The 19,638-nt window shown below is 35.2% G+C and overlaps 1 protein-coding gene and 1 long non-coding RNA gene across 3 annotated transcripts in view; one reads left to right on the top strand and one right to left on the bottom strand.

Moving 5' to 3' along the window:
- The window catches only part of QNG1 (Q-nucleotide N-glycosylase 1), a 16,115-nt gene extending 13,834 nt beyond the window's left edge, over positions 1-2,281 (bottom strand). Inside the window, exons 1-2 of one of the 2 annotated variants that reach the window (XM_051966258.1) lie at positions 1,294-2,281; positions 797-1,151 (exon numbers count right to left, since the gene is read on the bottom strand). In XM_051966258.1, the coding sequence (XP_051822218.1) occupies positions 797-1,133 (337 nt within the window). In that variant the 5' untranslated portion in view covers positions 1,134-1,151; positions 1,294-2,281. Of the gene's footprint in view, positions 1-796 lie in introns of both variants that reach the window. The other variant, XM_051966251.1, reaches the window with a different exon arrangement.
- LOC127541152 (uncharacterized) overlaps positions 1-19,638 on the top strand; it is a 23,577-nt gene extending 3,939 nt beyond the window's left edge. Inside the window, exon 3 of the long non-coding RNA XR_007948378.1 lies at positions 19,521-19,638. This is a non-coding gene — a long non-coding RNA (uncharacterized LOC127541152). The remainder of the gene's footprint in view (positions 1-19,520) is intronic.

Genomic DNA, 19,638 nt, shown 5'->3' with positions numbered 1-19,638 from the left:
CAAGAGTAGTTGATCAATGCAATAAGTTAGGTTCACAGGACAGTCAATGACTATAGTAATGTAGTATTTGACAAACGCAAAACCCCCAGCTTTTGGGATAAGAATTCTAATCTTGATTATTATTATTATTATTATTGATTCCAAATCTAACATGTTATTCACTAAGTTACCACTGCCTCTTGGAATATGCTACTCACAATAAAAATGTCAAAGTACCACCTTCAATGGCAAATGAATATATACTAATCATGTTGTATTAGAAACATTTATGTGAAACCAAATAAATCTTATAGAAAACCATACCAAGAGGCAGACCAAAAGCACGCACACCCACACACAAATCACTGACAAAACCCTAATTGTAGGTGTCTTCTCCACTTTTGTCAAACTTATGGGTGATGGGACATCACCTATGACAGCATTTCTATTATTTTAAAAGCATTTCTATTGATTTTATCATACTGTAACTTTAGATAGCAGAAAACTTGTACTGTTTTCCTTCTTGCGCCTTTTATGGCACCGAATCTTAGCACATTGCCTAGCATATATAATAGGTATTTAATAAATGCTCACTGATCGAATACAGTTGGAGGTACCGCTAACCAGTCAAAATTAGAACAGGGGGCAATTGCTATTGGGTTCTTCCCATTTGCAGAGCTGTTCCAGTGGGATGCAGCTGACCACCTCACCCGGTCTAAACGAAGGTCTTTCTGCTCACATCCCTCAAGTCATACAAAAAAGCTCCTAATAACTTAATTCCTCGGGATTGACGCGGACCCGGGCCCAAGGAGCTAACCTTTATCCAGCGCTCGGTTGATTGCCGCGCAAAGAGCCCAGTAGCCGCTGTACATTTTACCCTTGTACTGCACCATACACTTGCGATCTTCCTCTTCCGACCAAAAGGAGAAATTGAGAGTATCGGCTACAAACACCCAGTTGACCGCGTCTTCGTCGTCCGCCTGAGGGTTTAGCTCGTGTAAGGACTTCCAGCCCTCCAAGCCGAACTCTCGGCCCGGAACCTTCTCTAGCAGCATCTCGGCCACGCGATAGACTCCGGCTTTTTCAATAATCACGTCTTGGCTATGGTCGGCCACGAATTTCGCAGACTCTCGTGGGGGTAAGAGGAATTCCATCGCGCCTTCCCTCCGAAACTGTGAAATGAAAAGGAAAAACAACCAAAGCAAACCCCGAGCTCCGCTAGCGTGCCTTGCACAAAGTTTCCCACGGGCTCACTTTCGAGTAATGGACTTTCGAGTCTTTCCCGCCTCGGCGTTTCGAGTTCCCAGGACCCACCTTTTGCCTCTCTCCTCGCGAGAGAGAACGCAACTCTTAACTGACAGAACGCGCGGCCACTATCCCGGCACCTCCAGTCCTCTTTCCAGTCTAGTGTCTCAGAGGAAGTCGGCGGGGAGGGGCACGAACTGAGGGGCGGAGAGACCGTGCCGGGGCGAGAGAGATCACGTGGGAAGGGGCAGCAAGGCCCGGAGTCCTTCTTTCGGCTTAAAGTCCGTGGTTCCGCTAACCCACGTGCTTCCGTGAGGAGGAGGGGCGAGACGCGCCGGGGAGGGGGAGAACTAGCGCCAGTTCCAGACTCTGAGATATTTCCGGTTCGGGCGTTCCTTCGTCCAATCGTTGGCTACCACTGATTACTTGGCCAGCCTTAGTCTTGAGCTCTCTAGCACGTTTCTATGGTGACCAGGGACCACTGGGATGGGGGAGGAACCTCGGGCTCCAAGGCTGCCAAAGTGTGTTGGAGGTTTGAGAGCAAGTGAAACGTGGGGGAAGCAAAGGAAAGTGGTTCTGTCCGCCATTTTGTTTCCCGCCCGGCATCAGCTACCCCAGAGCCATGCAAAAGTTCTTTGGAAACATTTTGATCCAACGCTTTGACTTGACTTAAGAGGAGAGTGATGGGAAATGAAGCAGAAATGAGGGGGAAGGGAAGGGATTGCTCTAAGATCACAGAATTAGTTTAGGGTTCATGTTGGACACAGAAGCCGTCCAGACTTCTCAAAGGCTAAGTTGAAGACTCTGCCAAGACTGCCACCGCCTTTCCTCTTCCTCCCTGCTTTAGTTAACTGGGGATAGTTAGTACCTTTTGGACCCGGATGTAGCATCCTGGATCATTGTCTTACCAGGTGCTGGGGAAAAGTGTGTTGAAACATAATGGCAGTGCTGGTAAGCAAACAGCCCAAATAAACTTGAATACTTGGGACTCCTTCCTACTACTTTTGATTGTTTTCCCTTTTTTGTTGTGGGTCCCTAGGTAGAGCTCGGCATCTGGAAGCTAATTGTATAATTTGTTTTGTACTTGGGAGATTCATGTATTGTTTTGATTTGCTAGAATTTATGAGGAAAACAATTTACTACTATTGATTTTGCAAAGATATTTAAAAAGAATATAGTAGAGAAATAAATGGGTACTTTTTTTAAGGAAGTGAAAATAAGGTAGGAAGGATGTCATTGGTGACCGAGCTATAATCTTGGGGTCAGAAATATCTCAATTCGAATTCTACCTCCGACAATTACTAGCTGCTGGCCTTTTAACTGGAGTCTTAATTTCCTTAATTGTAAAATGAGAGTCCTGACCCAGTTGTTAAGAAGAAATAGTGAATATGAAAGCGCGTTATATTAAGCTCTTACTAGGTGCCAAACATTGTGCCAAGTTTTGGGTGCAAAGAAAGGCAAAAGCAGCCATGGCCTTCAATAGTTCTAATGAGAGGGATGTCATGAAAATAAATACATACAATGTATATGCAGAGTAAGTAGAAAGTGATTTTAGAGAGAAATGTCAGCTGCTATTCTTGTGCCTAGATCACTTATTAGCTTCTTTCCCACAATAGTTGAAAGAATCAAGAGGTTAATAATAATTACTTGGATGACTTGATAAATGGGCACCTGGAAATTCCAGGTAATATCAAACATCCCCCAAGACTAAAGAATGATAATCTATTTATTTAAAAACCACTAGTCATAGTTTATTATAACTAACCATTAATATAATTCAACTTTTAGCCATCTTGGAGGTCAGACTAAAAAACTCTGAAACCAGGTAGGCTGGTACTATCCTGGTGGTGTTGAGATTAAGAAGGAGACTCCAGTGTCCCCAGGTGTCTCAGAAGAATTTGTAGGCTTGAACCCATCTCCAAGTCAAGGGGCAAAATTTATTCTAACTGCAAGGACAATTGAAGCAGGTTAAGTTTCAAAAGGATTTCACAAAGAACCAAGAGCAAAAAGACAGATTTATGGGAAAAGACAAAGATCATGTCATTGATATGCTAATTTTATGTCCCAGAGATACAACTGAGGAGTAGTCTGATATATACATAGGCATTTGTCTCTGAAACCCTGTTATCGTTGACCTAACAAAGTGTTATCTGATGGTAGTCAGCAAAGTTTCTAGAATGATACTAAGTATTTCTAAAACCAGGAGACTTTAGGGTTATTGACAAACAGATTGTTAAGATAATAGTGCTCCTAAGGTCTAGGGGCCTCAGGATTACTGCTATATTTCTCCTAGTTGTTCTCCCATCAATGTCTCAGTAGAAAGACTTAAAATTTTAGATTCGTTCTAAGAATAAGTTGTAGAAACTCTCTAATAATTATAATTTAATTTTCCAGAAAAAGTCAACATTGGAATATCCACTGAAATGAAACATTAGCAAAGATATTATAAGAAGATTGATTTACCTTTAATTTTTCAGTAATTGAAACAACCAAAAAGACGGAATCAATCAAATAGGAGAAGAGCAGGTAGACTGCAAAGAGCTCCATGATAAAGATTGTAAAGCAGATAGTTTTCTTTTGCCCCTGTTAATCACTGTCTTCTCCCTAAATGAACAAATGTTTCCAACTGTGTGTTACCAGCCTGGCAATACAAAGAAGCATAAGATTTGGTCTTTGCTACAATTATTGTCTTAATTGAGGAGATAAGATAAATACACCAATAAGAACAACCATCTAAGAAGCAGTAAGAGCCCATTTGTGAAAAATATTGTGTTGATAATTTAGCCCCTTCATGTTTACTGCCCTCCTTTGTATACTCTTTTTAATATGTGTCATCCTAAACCAAATTCATTATTCCAAACATGATTGATCAAACTAGAGTACTTGACCAAAAGTTTCTACTTCTGTATACTATCCTTCCCTTAGTGTGCCTAAGTTGCAAGATCTTTTAGGCTATATATCATATTCTTGATTCATATAATACAATATTGGTGGCTAGCCTCATGCTTTGATTGTGAAATTGATTTTTAGGAAACTAAATGTAAGACTTTACATTTATACCAATTATATTTCATTTTAGTAGATTATAACTTGTCAAGATCTTTTTGGATGCCTGTCATCTGAGACATTGTATCCTTCCCAACTTTGTATTCTTCTCATTTGATAAGTATGCTTTTACCTAAATCATTTATAAGCATGTTAAACTGTAATACTTCACTGAAAACTTTCCTCCCAAGAAGACACAGCTTGCTAATGATTACTTTTGTTGTTGAGTTGTTTCAGAATCTATGAACCCTTGGTATAGAACAGGAGTTTTTTTGCCATTGCCTTCTTTAGTTCATTTTACAGATGAAGAAATTGAGGCAGAGTTAGTGTCTTGTCCAGGGTCACAGAGCTAGTATCTGAGGCCAGATTTGAACTGGAGGAGAAAAGTCTTCTTGACATTGAGTCCTGGAACTCTATTCACTATACCACCTAGCTATCCACTGACTACTCTTATGATGCATCAATTCAACAAATAAAAATTTTATTACCTACTATCATCCATGTCTATGTTGACCCATAGGTGATATGGGACTGGAAGGAAGTAGAGAGACTAAAATTGGATATATAGATCCTGGTAGTCAGTTTCATAATTGAGCTTTTAAAAGGTGGTGAGAGAATGTAGAGAGGATAGAGAGAAAAGGTCCAGGACAAAACTTTCAGAGATACTCATGAAAAATTACTCATCAAAAGAACATGAAGAGTGCTCAGGTTGGAAGGAGGAAAGTCTAGATAGAGAGTATCATAAAACCTTGAGAAGATAACTTGGTATTCAGAGGAGAGATCAGTTCAGGAAAGGACTAGAATATATTAGGATTGCTTCAGTTAATGGAAATCTCTTGAGTTCATCTTTGATCAGTATTTGATCTTCTAATACCTAGATTGGAATAAAAATTGGTTCTGGTAGGATTGTGTTTGTAAAGTACAAAATTATTTTCCATAGTTTCTTCATTTTTTCCCCCCAACAATAACATCTTCCTTGTTGATGAGGATTATATACAAAATAAAATTGCCCTTTCCCAAATCCTCCAATTTATAAAGGATAGTGATGATAATCATCCAGTACTTTGAAGTTTGCAACATATTGTACATCTTTTTGTCATTAGCTTCCTTTTTTACGTTTGCTATCTGTTCAATAATAATTTTTATTTACCACTTTGAGATTTGCAAAAAAAAATTACAAAGCACTTTATAAATATTATCTCATTTTATTCCCACAACAACTCTAGGAGATAGGTTCTATTATTATTCCTATTTTATATATGATTAAATTGAAGATAAGTCACTTACATAGGGTCATAGCTAATCAGTAGGAGATGAGAGACAGAGATAATACTCCCTCTTCTGTAAATAGCTAAACAGAGTTGAAGTCTACTATTTTTGGTCACCAAATGATAGGATGAAGGCATAAGCTAGTGTGCTCACAGACTTTAGCAGCATCAAGGAAATTATTGAATGGGATCTAGAGCCCAAGCTGACAGTCACTACTGAGGCATAGAAGTTGACAGGGAGAGAGCATGCAGAATGAGCTTGTTCGATATTAGTATTCTCCACTGTTAATTCATAAAGTTATTACCTTGTTAGGCTTCTTGGTTTTTTGACTTGTGAAGACAGATGTAATTGTTCAACCAATGGAATATAATTCCTCTTTTATTTTGGAGATGAGTTTTTAAGGTGAGTGGGGACTGAAGAAAATGTTTAGTTTTGGTTGACTACTTAGCCTGGAAGTTTCTATGTGATTTTTCAATGGCTTAGCATTTACATCTTTTAGTTCTTCAGCACTCCAGGATGTAGTTTATCCTGGCCTGATGACTTGAACTTATTGAAGGAAATTAGGTTATCATAAGTAGTAGTTCCTTATTACTTTTTTTTTTTCATTGTTTTTCTAGTTCAAGGATCATTCCTTGAATATTCCTTTAGAACAGAAGTAAAATGAGAATTGATGTGCTCTACTTTATCATTTTAAATCACTGTCTCATATCTCCAGAGAAGGGTCCTATGTTACTTTATTCTTCCTCTTTAATAGAGCTTTTAAAAATTCCTAATCTCTTCTTGACATGGCTAGCTCATTAATCTATCTACTGACTTACTAAATGAATGAAGGACCATCCATTTGTTAAATACCTATGCTGTGGGAGGGACTATGCATAGTCTTCATTCTCAAGGAGCTTCCAATAAGAAAGGGCTTGGTGGCAAGAGGAGTTTGTCTGGAAAGAAATAATATTGATAAGTATGTTCTCAGAGCAATTAATTGTCATGTCCTTTTCAGAAGCAGTGATAATATTGATGTGATTACTGTGACTTAGGTAAGAGGTGGAGAAAGAGGGAACAGGTGGGAGGGAGGGAATGACAGAGTGGTAGCTTTATATCACAAGATAATTGGGGTAAATAGATGTTAAGCATGCTCTGATGTCAACTAGATATTGCTCTTGGAGCAGGTTTTCACTCACAAGCAATTAAATTCAACCCCAAGTATGAGTTGAGTAGCAGACATGGTTCATTCTAGCTTTACCACTCTGGACAATAGTAATATAATAGGATAATGCCACACGTTTAAATTCATTCTAATTATCTGCTCATAGTTTCATTTTCTTGGCATGTCTTTTAAAATCAAAATTGGTTGAGGAATTACTTTTGCATACCTTGAAATAAATCCCTGTTTTTCTCCTCATTGGAATTATTTCTTTTTGATACTCAAGAATTTAATTCTTGAGAATTCTCTTCTGGAACAACTTCTCTTGTAGAATTTTAATTCACGATAATTTATTATAAGGGTGGTTACTCAGTCCCATCTGGTTTAAAGTAAGTGATAAGATACCCAATAATCAAAGGCTTTAGAATAAATGCAAAAATTCTTTGAACTTTAGAATTGTGTTCAGCTAGACTGAGAAAACTTGGCCATGCAGCAGGGTCATCTATAAATTATCAAACTAGAGAAATCATTTGAGAAACTGAAGTAAATACTGTGTAACTTTCTAGCAGACTCCTAAGGAAGAAACAGCAGGGTTGCGGCACGGGGAAGAAGAGTTGTGGCTTTGGCTTTAAACTTTGTCAGGTCTCTTTACCCTCCTATGTCACTTTGACCAAAGGAGGACCTTTTGAGCTTCAAAGATTTAGGAGATGTTAGACTCCCATCCTTCCATCAGTGTCCTAGTACTTTCTCCAGATAAGCTGATGGCAGTGTTTGCACTCGGAATCAAGGACAGATTGCACACACAATTGAATGTGCTTAGAGTAATGGTTTTTATAGTATCAATGAGGGACCCCTGGAGATCTTCAGGACCCTTTCAGAGGGTCTGTGAGGTCAAAATTATTTTTATAATAATAATAAGTCATTAATTTCTAATATAGAAAATACCAATAGGTATAACTAAGGGTATGCTGGTAATTATTTTAAAAACCAATTTTAAATTTAATTTGCATTACTGACATTTTTCCCATTCTCAAGTTTAAATAATGAAAACAAGCCAATCCCTGATTTATAGCATTTGCCAATTTCTGAGATTAAAATGCTCATGCTGAAAATAATCACTTTTTGTGATCCAGTTTGAATTGACCCCAGCACACCTTTGCATATAACCCACATAGACAAAAGCTCTCCGGGGAAGGGTTCTTATTAATTTTGACCAAAAACTTTGAGAACTGCAGCTCTGGAGAAACTTGTTAAGCTCTTAAGCATCCTACAAATCTGAGAAAAGGACTTCTAACAATCAGTATCTATGGATTACCCTTTTGTTACATATGTTCTCTGAACTTGAAATCTCTTTCCTCTGGACTCTATGTTGTGGAAGACTTTGTCATGGGCTTTTGGGAGAATTGTTTGTACCAACTTATTATGCCATTTTAGTAAATGATCTTTTCTAAAAACTAAAAACAGATAGGCTGACTAAAATGATTCACTCTGACTCCTCATGGGTCCCTTAGAGCCAGAAGTAGAAAATGTAGCCTACTTCTACATTGGTATTCTCCACTGTTAATTCATAAAATTATTATCTTATTAGGCTTCTAGGATTTTTGACTTGTGGAGACAGATATAATTGTCTGGGAATTACAGAAGAGGAATTACATTTTACTTCCTGTGGATAGGGAGCTACAAATTAGCTAATGAGGCTGCCTGGCTGATGGTAGTTTCTGAGAGGGAAGGTTCAAGGTATGGTAGAGAAGGAAGTAATAGTATCAAGAAATAAATGGTAGTATCTTGAATAAAAGTCTTATATCTTAGATATATAGAGAACTTTGACAGATTTATAAGGCTATGAGTCATTTCCCAGTTGATAAATGGTCAAAGGATATCAAAAGGCAGTTTTTTCAGTGAAGAAATCAAAACTATCATCATAAAAAATGCTCTATAGAGTTGTTTAAAGAAATGCAAATTACAACTGAGTTATCTCCTATCAGATTGGCTAAAATGATGTCAGAGGGAAATTACAAATATTAATGGAGATAAGGAAAAATTAGAAATTAATACACTGTTGGTAGAACTGAACTGATCCAACCATTTTTGAAGAGCAATTTGGAATTATGCTTAAAAAGTTATAAAACAACTTAAATGTTCTAGAATATTTATAGCAGTTCTCTTTGCAGTAGCAAAGAACTAAAGATTGCCCATCAATTGAAAAATGGCTAAATATGTAGTATATGATTGTGATCAAATTCTCCTATGTTGTAGGAAATGATCAGGTAGTTGAGTTATTCTGAGTTTTATAAATACTCAAATCAACTACAAAGGACCTTTGAAGAAAGATGCTCTCTATCTCTAGAGAAAAAACTAATAAACAGAAGTATAGATAGTATGGTTTTGCATAGATGTCTACAGTGGTGATTTCTCTAAGTTGGAGAGGGACAGAGGTAGACAGTTCAGAACAAAATTACTGTAATTTAAAAAATAAGCAAGACAGAGGTACTAAGAAGAAAAAGTGGAATTTGTTAAGAGAAGTGATAGCTTATTATAAGTATCTATAAGCAACTGATAAAATTTTCCATCAGAAAAATATTTGGTTTAAAAATGTGAACAGGCCAGAAGAAAAAAATAAATTATTAATAACTAAAAAGCTATTCAAATTCTCTATTCATCAAAGTACTTCAAACAATACATTAGAATGAATGGTTGTGACTAAGCCCAGGTTGCTTAAGCAGTATAAAATGTAAAGTGTATGTGGGTGGTAGCACTCTTAATATTTAATCTATATGGCTAGTTGGCATGTGGCATAGATAGATATCCTATCTGGAATCTTGTTCACTTCCTCTCCAAAGGAAAATGCAATTTCTACCCTTTTGAGGCACAAAATAGCCTTTACCATTAGGAGTCTAGGGAAGGAAGGGCAGGCAGCATCTAGAACTCTCATCATGATCTTCTTTCATTCTCCTATCTCCAAATGGCGTATCGGGCTAAAAATCATACATATTTACCTACCTAAAATATTTGTAGTATTGGATACAATGGTGATTCAAAATAAAAGCCACCTCTAGAGCCAAATAGAGATAAACTAAATCCTTCAAAATAGTTTAAATATACATATATATATACATATATATACATATATATATACATATATATATATGTAAAATGTATAAATAAAGATGTGAAAGAAAATATTAGGAAAATATATAAAATTGGAAATAAAATTGCTGAAGGAAGAATTCACTAAACAAACAAATTGACAACATAGACAAGATAATGGAAAATTTTAATGAAATGTACTGTGAGGTGCAAAATGGTTACAACATAAAAAGAACAGTAATGAAAAGATAAACAGCAAACTGGCAGGTTTAGACCTACAAAATACAATTTGAAGATAAAGTTCAGGGAGACAATTGGAGAGTTAAGTCTCCCAAAAATACTTAAAGAAAAATGCCTAAAATACCATGTTCTAGGAAATCATACAAAAAAAAAAAAAAAAAAAAAAAAACTTGAGAAAATATTATAGACTCAAATAATGGTATCAAATAATAGACTGCAAATTAATGGTATCCAGAAGATACTGACAGAAATGTTTACCTCGATAATTATAGCAAGTTCAAGAGCTTTAACTATGCACTTAGTTAAAGTAAACAATTTATATCAAAAAGTATCTATTCAAATTGTTAGACCATATATTATCAGAGATGAAAAACTAGGCTGATGTATGCAAAAAAACAAAAACAAAAACAAAAATTGATCCAAAATACAAAATGTTCTCTGTTAGATATAATTGAATATTCTCCATTCTTAAAGGGGTAAGGAGAGGGAAAGAACATTTTTTCAGTGAGATCAGATTTGAGAAATTCAAAAACTTAAAAGTGTTTTGATATTGCAAATTGACCACCCAGATAAAATTTATTTTTTTTATTATAGCTTTTTATTTACAAAACATATGCATGAATAATTTTTCAACATTGACCCTTGCAAAATCTTCTGTTCCAACTTTTCCCCTCCTTCCCCCCACCACCTCCCCTAGACGGCAGATAGTCTAATACATGTTAACCATATTAAAGTATATGTTAAATCCAATATATGTATAAATATTTATACAGTTATCTTGTTGTACAAGAAAAAATCAGATCTAGAAAGAAAGAAAAATCCTGAGAAGAAAAACAAAAATTCAAGCAAACAATAGAGTGGAAATGTTATATTATGGTTCACATTCATTTTCCATAGTTCTCTCTCCTCTTTACTGAACAATTGGAACTGGTTTAAATCCTCTCATTGTTGAAGAGAGCCACACCAGATACAATTTAAGATAATCTAGAAGTGAATGGAAATATGTAACAAATATGACTCAGTATTTGCATGCTATAAAGAGGTGTGGCTTCTAAGTAATGTCTAGTATAAAAGTTGTTGAAAACATTGAAATTAGGAATTTGAAGAAATTCCTTGAAAATGGAACAGGAAGAAATATCTGGCTAAATCATAAGGAATAGCAAAGAACAATTATTTTACAGATGAAAAATCTTGAGCTCAGGGAGGTTTAGGACTTGCCCCAAATCCTACAGATAACATGTAAAATCTGTCACCTCTGCCTTCAGAGCCAGGACTCTTTCCATGGTATCACCCTGCCTTTTCCAGGGAAGGGGTGAGGAAGAAGTAAAATAATGTTTATAATTAGACACTGCAAGTGATAGATAGCTAAGAAAGAGATTGGGGGCAGTTGTGGGAGGAGTAAGTTCAGTTTCTATTCTGTATGCTCTTAGGGTAATTAGGGGAAAGTTTAAAAATATATTTTATTAGCAAAAGTATAATCCTAATAAAATACTAGCTCCAGAGGTTCCTTGCACGATGACTGTAGATGCTATGACTATATCTTTAAGAGGGAATAGAATCTTAAGAGTTTGGCAGTTAACCTGTCTTTCTACGGTACTATGAAAGCTGGAAAGAGTGGAAGGGCAGCAAGGTCTAAGAGAACTTTTCTGAGAGAATTGTTGTAATTGTTAGTTTGTAAAGAAACATTATATAGATATTCAGCTTGTTAAACTGTAGTTTGTGACCCCATATGGAGTCTCATAACTGAATGTGAAAGTCATAAAATTATGATTTATTATCAGTAAATGTTTGATTTGTGTAGCTATATACCCAGGGTCCCATAAAAAATTCCTGGGTGAAAAGGGGTCATAATTGAACAATATCTAAGAAGCTCTACTGTAGAAAATTCCTGAAAAGAGATTTTAATTGGCATGTTGAGAAAACTGTTAGCAGGAGCAGGGATGGTCTCAAATCTATTGATTTGACTACCAAACTCTCCTGACCTTTAATGTCACATATCCAACTGCCTTTCAGACAATTCAAACTGGATGTTAATAGACATACTAAAGGCAAAATGTCCAAAATAGAACTCAACTTTCCCCCCCTAACTCCTCCCCACTACCTCCCCTATTACTGTAGAGCAAGGCTTCTTAAATTCTGTTCTACTTGGGATCCCTTTTTTGGCCAAGAAATTTTTATGGGACCCCAGTTATGTGGATAAATAAAATAGGAATACAAATTAAATTTTATTAAATCATAGTTTTGTGATACTCATATTCAGTAACAAGACTCCATATGCAAACCACAATTTAAGAAACTGGACTGGAGAGGACATTATCTTCTTAGTCCCTCAGATAACAAACTATGAGTCATCCTGGGACTGTTACATTAAATAATATTTGTAAATATCGTCCACACCTCAATCACCAAGGCTTGTTGATTTCACCTTTGTACTATCTCTTAGAATACTACTCTCCTCTGACACTGCCACATGCCCACTGACTAGCCTGCTGATGGATCTGCTTGCCTTAAGTTTCTTCCCACTCCACATGATCTCCATTCAGCTTACCAGAGTGATGTTCTTAAAACCAAGATCAGCTCATGTCACTCTCCTACTCAGTAAAGTGGTTCCTTGTTGCCTTCAGGAGCAAATACAAAATGTTCTTAGGCATTCAAAGCCCTTTTTAACCTAGCCCCCTCTTTTCAAGTTTTACTCTCCAATATGTATTCTTCAGTCTAGTGACACTAGAGCCCTGGATGAATAAAATATTTTTATCTCTTGGCTTTCTCAGACTGTCCCCCATGTCTGGGAACATTTTCCTTCTTCTACTCTGCCCACTGACCTTCTTGGTTTCCATTAAATCCCAACTAATTTACTGGAAGACTTCCTCAATTCCTCAATTTTTAATTCTAGTTGTCTTCTGTTAATTATTTCTAATACTACATAAAGTTTGTCTTGTATATATTTGTTTATATATTGTCTCCCCCATTTAATTGTAAGCTCCTTGAAGGCAGGGACTTTTTATATGCCTGGCACTTAGCACAGTGCCTGGCACATAGTATTGTTTAATAAATATTTATGGATTTTTTAGGTGCCTTGTCTAGTGTGATTTTTTTTTTTTTAGCTGATACATTTTTTATTATTTGTTAAATGGCTAATAAATTGTATAACTAGTAATATTTATTTAAACTTAAGAGATTGGGAGTTTGTTTGCTATAGAGATGAGCAATGACATAACGAAGAGAAAGTTGAGGCAGCTAGATGGGCAGTGGATAGAGCACCAGCCCTGAAGTCAGGAGGACTTGAATTCAAATTTGGTCTTAGACACTTAACACTTCCTGATTGTATGACCCTAGGCAAGTCACTTAACCCCAATTGCCTCAGCAAAAAAAAAAAAAAAAAAAAAAAAAAAAAGTTTCTCTTGTTTATTTAATAAGTAATTTGTTATAAACTGAAGTGGAAGCTTAGTGCTAATTAATAAGAATGTTACAATTTTTAGTAATTACTGAGATATTAGAACATATACTTTAAAAGTCTTAGAACTCAGAATAAGAGAATAAATAAGAGGGGAAGGGAGAAAGGTAAAGGAATAAATTTATTATATACCTAGTATGTATCTTCTAGGCATTGTGCTAATCCTTTTACAAATGTTATTTGATACAACAGTCCCCTGAGATAGGTTCTATTATTATTTCCAATTTACAGTTGAATAAACTAAAACAAAGGTCAAGTCACTTGCCTGGGATTACACATATAGGGTACTCAACCCTATATGCAGTGTAACATTGGGATACAGCTCTAATATGAATAAGAAGTGGAAGAGTAAAGGGAGTGGTGGTTAAGGCTGAATTGTTGCCATCTGCCTCCAGAGAGAGAACTATGGAGACTAAATTTGGATTAAAACATAGTACCTTCACCTTTTAGTTGTTTGCTTGCTTTTATTTCTTTTTCTTTCTTGTGCTTTATTTTCTCCTTTTCATCTTATTTTTCTTGTGCAGCATGATGAATGTGGAATTATATTTAGAAAAATTGTACATGTTTAATCTATATTGGGTTGCTTGCTGTCTAGGGGAGGTGGGGAGGAAAGGAGAAAATTTTGGAACACAAGGTTTTGCAAAGGTAAATATTGAAAACCATTTTTGCATGTATTCAAAAAAATGAAAAACTGTTATAAAAAAAAAGAAAGGCTTCAGCTGTGATAGGCAGGGATTAACTTGTTTGGGAAGAAATATTGGACTATTAAAAAACAAGGACTATTAAAAAACAAGACAGACAAGATATACTTTGTCCCCCCCCCAAAAAAAAGTAATGTATAGGGATCTAATGTAAGAAAAAAGCAAACATAATTTATAATCTTTAAATCAAACATAATTTATAACCTTGCTATTAATGAGCTTAGTTCATCAAATAGAGAGAAAATAATTGTAAATAAAAAACCCAAAACCTAATTTTCTGTTTACAGAAAATACAGCTAAAGCATAAGGATTCATATGGGTTCTATGTATGGGAGTGAAATAAAATATGTTTTAGCTAAATCCAAAAAAGCAAAACTTAGAATCATGATTTTGATAAGGCACTATAAATACCATGAAGATTACATTATAATCATTTTTCATGAGATAATATCAATAATAAATGTAAATAGCACAACAACTAAGTTCTTCAAGGAAAGATGAACTGAAATGTTAAAAAAAAAACAAAACAACTTAGTAAAACACTAATTCTATAGGACTTTGACATTCTTCTGTAGGAAGCAGATACGTAAATCCAACAGATAAATAAAAAGAAAATTATAAATGAATAAAATATTGGGAAAATTGGATTTGAAAGACATAAATTTACAGATTGAAATAATAACGAATATACATACTTTGCAGCATCCCAGAGAATTTGCACATAAAAACCTGATCAGTTTTTAGGACACAAAGAATTGATGCAAATGTAGAAAGATAGACATCTCATTTAAAGATGTTTCATATTCTACTTCTTGTTTCTTTGGGAAAAGTCTGTGTAGAAATATAAGGCAAAGGATCTCGGGAGAAAAAGGAATAGACATTAAGCTAAAGGAGGAAATGATGTGCTTAAAGAAGTAGAAGATTGTTGCTAAAATGAGGTAAGTTATACAAATTGGCAAGATGAGAAAAAAAGAGAATGAGATTAGAAAAAAGAATTGTTAAAAGAGTACTAATAAGTGACAGACAAGAGTGACCATTCTGGTGTTAAAAAGCTCATGAGCAATTTGACATGTTAGTTCTCCAAAAGACCTCCTAGAAGAAATACAAGAACAGAGCATTTCATTTTGAATAAAAAAAGAAAAATTTTAAATTACCCACACTGATTCTGAAATGTTTGCTTTTCTTTGTGTCTACTTAAAAGTTTAGGTTTGTGCCCTTATTAGAAAATAAGGTAAAGAAACTCGAGGATCTCCAAGGATGAAATATTCCTTTTTAAAAAAGGAAGAGAGGGAGAGATGGAAGAAGAGAAGAGAGAGAAGGAGGGAGGGCAGGGAAGGAAAGAAGGGAGGGAGAAGGAAGAAAGGAAGGAAGGAAGGGAGGGAGGAAAGAAGGAAGGGAAGAAAGGAAAAAGGGGAAGGGAAAAGGAAGAAAAGGGAAAGAGAGAAATAAATTATAAAGTTCTCTGAAAATCCTGCTTTTCCTCTTCCCTTAAGCCATCTCAGGTAAACATTTAAAATGGTATAGTACTTTTTTTTTTCCCAGAGAACCCCACAAGATCATAGGTTAAGAATTGAAGTGATCAGAAAAGCAAGACAATCTTTGCTCTTAAGAAGCTCTAATCCCAATAGGAATTAGTGTGAAGTACAGGCTAGCTCTCTGGAGGGCTTCAGAAGGGTCAGCCAGAGTCAGGATAAATCAAAGTCCTTGGTCTTTAGGGGGAGAAGTGAAAGAGGCAGCCAAGCAGAATCCTGGATTCTCTAGTCCAGAGCCACCAGCCTCCCTCCTCATCCTGCCACAAAATGATTCTCTGGCCCCTCTCTCACCCCACCTCAAATCCTTGTCTACAATTATCTTAACACCAAACATTCAATAAGCACCAAACTGTGAGAAAAGCCATTTATCCAAACATATGCTAATAGAGTTATTGTCTTACATTGAATAGGTAATTAGCCGTGAGTGCTTGGTTGTCTAATTCAAGCATACCTTTTTCAGAGTTTCAGCCCTCTACAATTAGAGTTCATATATAAGTTCAATTTGCACAGAAATATTTTTAAAAGAGACACTCCCTGACTTCAAGAAATTTATAAATGGGAAAGATAATACACATGGAAGGGTGTTCTGTTGTGGGAAGGTAGAAGAGTGATAGGATGGATACTAATGGGTGAAAGGTTCTAATCCAGATGAGGAGGAACATGTCAGTGAAGCAGGCAAATATGAGAAGAAAAGGTCTTTGGGGGATGGTTAGATGGGATTAAATAAGGCTGAGACATAGTCAAGATTTAGATAGCCCAGTTGATAGAGTGGGCTAAGTCATCAGTTAGGGCCTGGAATCTAGGAAGAACTAAAAACTATTCTTAATAAAGTGATGTCTATTTCTTCTAAAGTATTTCTTTAGGTTTTTAACATTAATCATGTATACTTGGCCACCTTGCTGTTCCTCACATGAGACACTGCATGTTCTAATACGTCTGCATTTTCATTGATTGTCCCTCATACCTTGAATACTCTCCCTTCTCATATCCAGCCTCTATCTTCCCTGGCTTCCTTCAATGCCAGTTAAACATCCCATTTTCTACAAGATACCTTTCTTGATCCATCAATGTTAGTAATGCCTTCTAAGATTATTTCCAACTTATCCTCCAATTTATTAGTACATAGTTCTTTGACTGTAATTGTTTCTTCCATAAGACTGTGAACTCTTTGAAAGCAGGAACTCTATTTTTTGTCTTTCTTGTATCCCCACAATTAACAGAGTCCCTGGTACATGGAATGCTTGTTGACTGACTGATATACTATATGAATATCTATCAATCCTCTTTACTCTTTTTGACAACGAATGTTTATCCTTCCATATCTAACAGTAAGAAATTGTATTTTGTTAATATTGTATGAGTTTTTGTTAGACTATTTTACAGTTCCATTATGGTCCCTTTTATGTTCTTAAAATCTTGGAAAGACATGAACTGATGCTGAGTTAAATGAGCAGAATTAAGAGAACATTATACACAGTAACAGCAAGATTATTTGCAGATCAACTAGATATAGCTCTTCTCAGCAATACAGTGATCCAAGACAATTCCAGTAGACTTGAGATGGAAAAGTCCATCTGCATCCAGAGAGAGAATTGTGAAGACTGAATGCAGATCAAAGTATACTATTTTCACCTTTTTTGTTTGCTTTTTCTTTCTCATGAGTTTTCTGTTCTTAAATTCCTTTCATAACATAACATGGAAATGTATTTTAAATGATTGTGCATGACAGATTGCTTTCTGTCTTGAGGAGAGGGGAAGCAAGGAAGGGAATATTGAAAACTGTTTTTACATGTAACAAAAAATAAAAGACTTTTGAATATAATTTTTTAAAATGACTATTGCTTTGTTAATTCCTAATTCAACTTTGTTTCAGGATGATAACATCTTGACCCATACAATCACAGACTTTTCTTTGCAGAAGCATAGTGTGCCTGGCTTGGGGAGAAGTTATTTTTTATGTTTGCAGTTCATGAATGAGCATGAGTAATCTAATTTCTTTTAATGGATTACTTCAGTAGAAAGATTAACTAGTTACTGGGAAAGTTTTTTGAGTGGATCTCTTTGATGGGAAGGGACCTAAACTGTCAATTGTGAGCTAAATAATGCTCTCCCATAAAAGAAAGCAAGAAGCTTTTATTCTAAACCCATCATAACTCTAGGCTATTAGTATTAGAGTTATGGTAGACAGATATGATTCTAGTCCTTTACTCTTGGAGATAGGCAAAGGAAGGAGCGAGGATACAAGGATGATTTTCTTTTTGCTTCCCATGAGGTTGGAAATTTCAATCTATCCTTGGAGATGAGGTGAGCCATATTATAGATCAGATATGTATCCATGACACACATAAGTTGATTGGTATATTTATATTACACAGCTACCAACCATATATATCAAATACTTGTTTTTGTAACCCCCAATGCTTAGCATAAAATTGGGAATGTAGTGTTTAAATATTTTATTTACTGTTTTATAATTTTTACAGCTGCTACTGAAGATGTTATTGAATTGCTTCTGGATCATCCATTACTTAGGAATAGGGCAAGATGAAGCATGAGTTTTTTGATCCACATAACAAAGCATGCTGCTCATGCCAGGTTTACTTTCTTTTGCCATAGTTAGGGAGGTAAGGCAGTATAAAGATCTTGGCCTCATACCTGAATAAGAGTCTTACCTGGACCAAAAGTCTTGTCATTATGTAGAGCTGAGATCAAAAGAATTAATCAGTAACCATTATCATAAGGAAGGAGAGAAAATCTTTTTTAAAAAAATTATATGTTGTTTTATATATATATATTATATATATATATATATATATATATATATATATAAACAAAAATACAAGCAAACAATAACACAGAGTGAAGATGCTATGTTGTGGTCTACACTCAGTTCCCATAGTCCTCTCTCTGGGTGTAGATGGTTCTCTTCATTACTGAACAATTGGCACAGGTTTGAATCATCTCATTGTTGAGAGCTATGTCCATCAGAATTGATGTTCATATAGTCTTGTTTTTGCTGTGTATAATGATCTCCTGGTTCTAGTCATTGACCCATACCTAACACCGGAAACCAAGATAAGGTTGAAATGGGTTCATGATTTAGAATGATATTATAAAAAAATTAGAAGAACATAGAATAGTTTACCTCTCAGATCTGTGGAGGAGGAAGGAATTTATGACCAAAGAAGAACTAGAGATCATTATTGATCATAAAATAGATAATTTTGATTATATTAAGTTAAAAAGTTTGTGTACAAACAAAATTAATGCAGACAAGATTAGAAGGGAAGTAATAAATTGAGAAAACATTTTTATATTCAAAGGTTCTAATAAAGGTCTCATTTCTAAAATATATAGAGAATTAACTCAAATTTATAAGAATTCAAGCCATTCTCCAATTGATAAATGGTCAAAGGATATAAATAGACAATTTTCAGATGAAGAAATTGAAACAATTTCTAGTCATATGAAAAGGTACTCTAAATCACTAAGAGAAATGCAAATTAAGACAATGTAATAAAATATAATGAATTCAGAGAAGTAGGATAAGACTTACATGTATTGATGAAAAGTGAAGAGGGCAGAAGCAGGAAAATATGTACAATAAAGTAAATGGAAACAATAATAAAATAGTTGAAACTGAATTATGTGAAAATATAATGACTAAATTTGGCCACAATGAAAGGTATGAGTAGACACTCTTCTCCCTTCCTTTCTAGAGGTGGAAGTCTATAGCCCATGGCTATGCAATTACCATTTACCATCTGTCTTTTTTGATATTTATGTTAGTTTTGATGAACTTTTTTTCTTTGTTTTTTTAAAATAAGGAATGGCTCTCTGAGAGGAAGAAGGAATGGAGTACAGAGAGAAATGTAAAAACAAAAATTATCAATAAAATTCATTTAAAAATTGTTTAATCAGAGGAAGAAAGAAAGAAAAGGAAAA

This window comes from Antechinus flavipes, chromosome 1 (genome assembly GCF_016432865.1).
Source record: "Antechinus flavipes isolate AdamAnt ecotype Samford, QLD, Australia chromosome 1, AdamAnt_v2, whole genome shotgun sequence".
Classification (NCBI taxonomy): Eukaryota; Metazoa; Chordata; class Mammalia; order Dasyuromorphia; family Dasyuridae; genus Antechinus; species Antechinus flavipes.
Note: the sequence above shows the minus strand (reverse complement) of the source record. Positions and strands in the feature narration are given on the sequence as shown.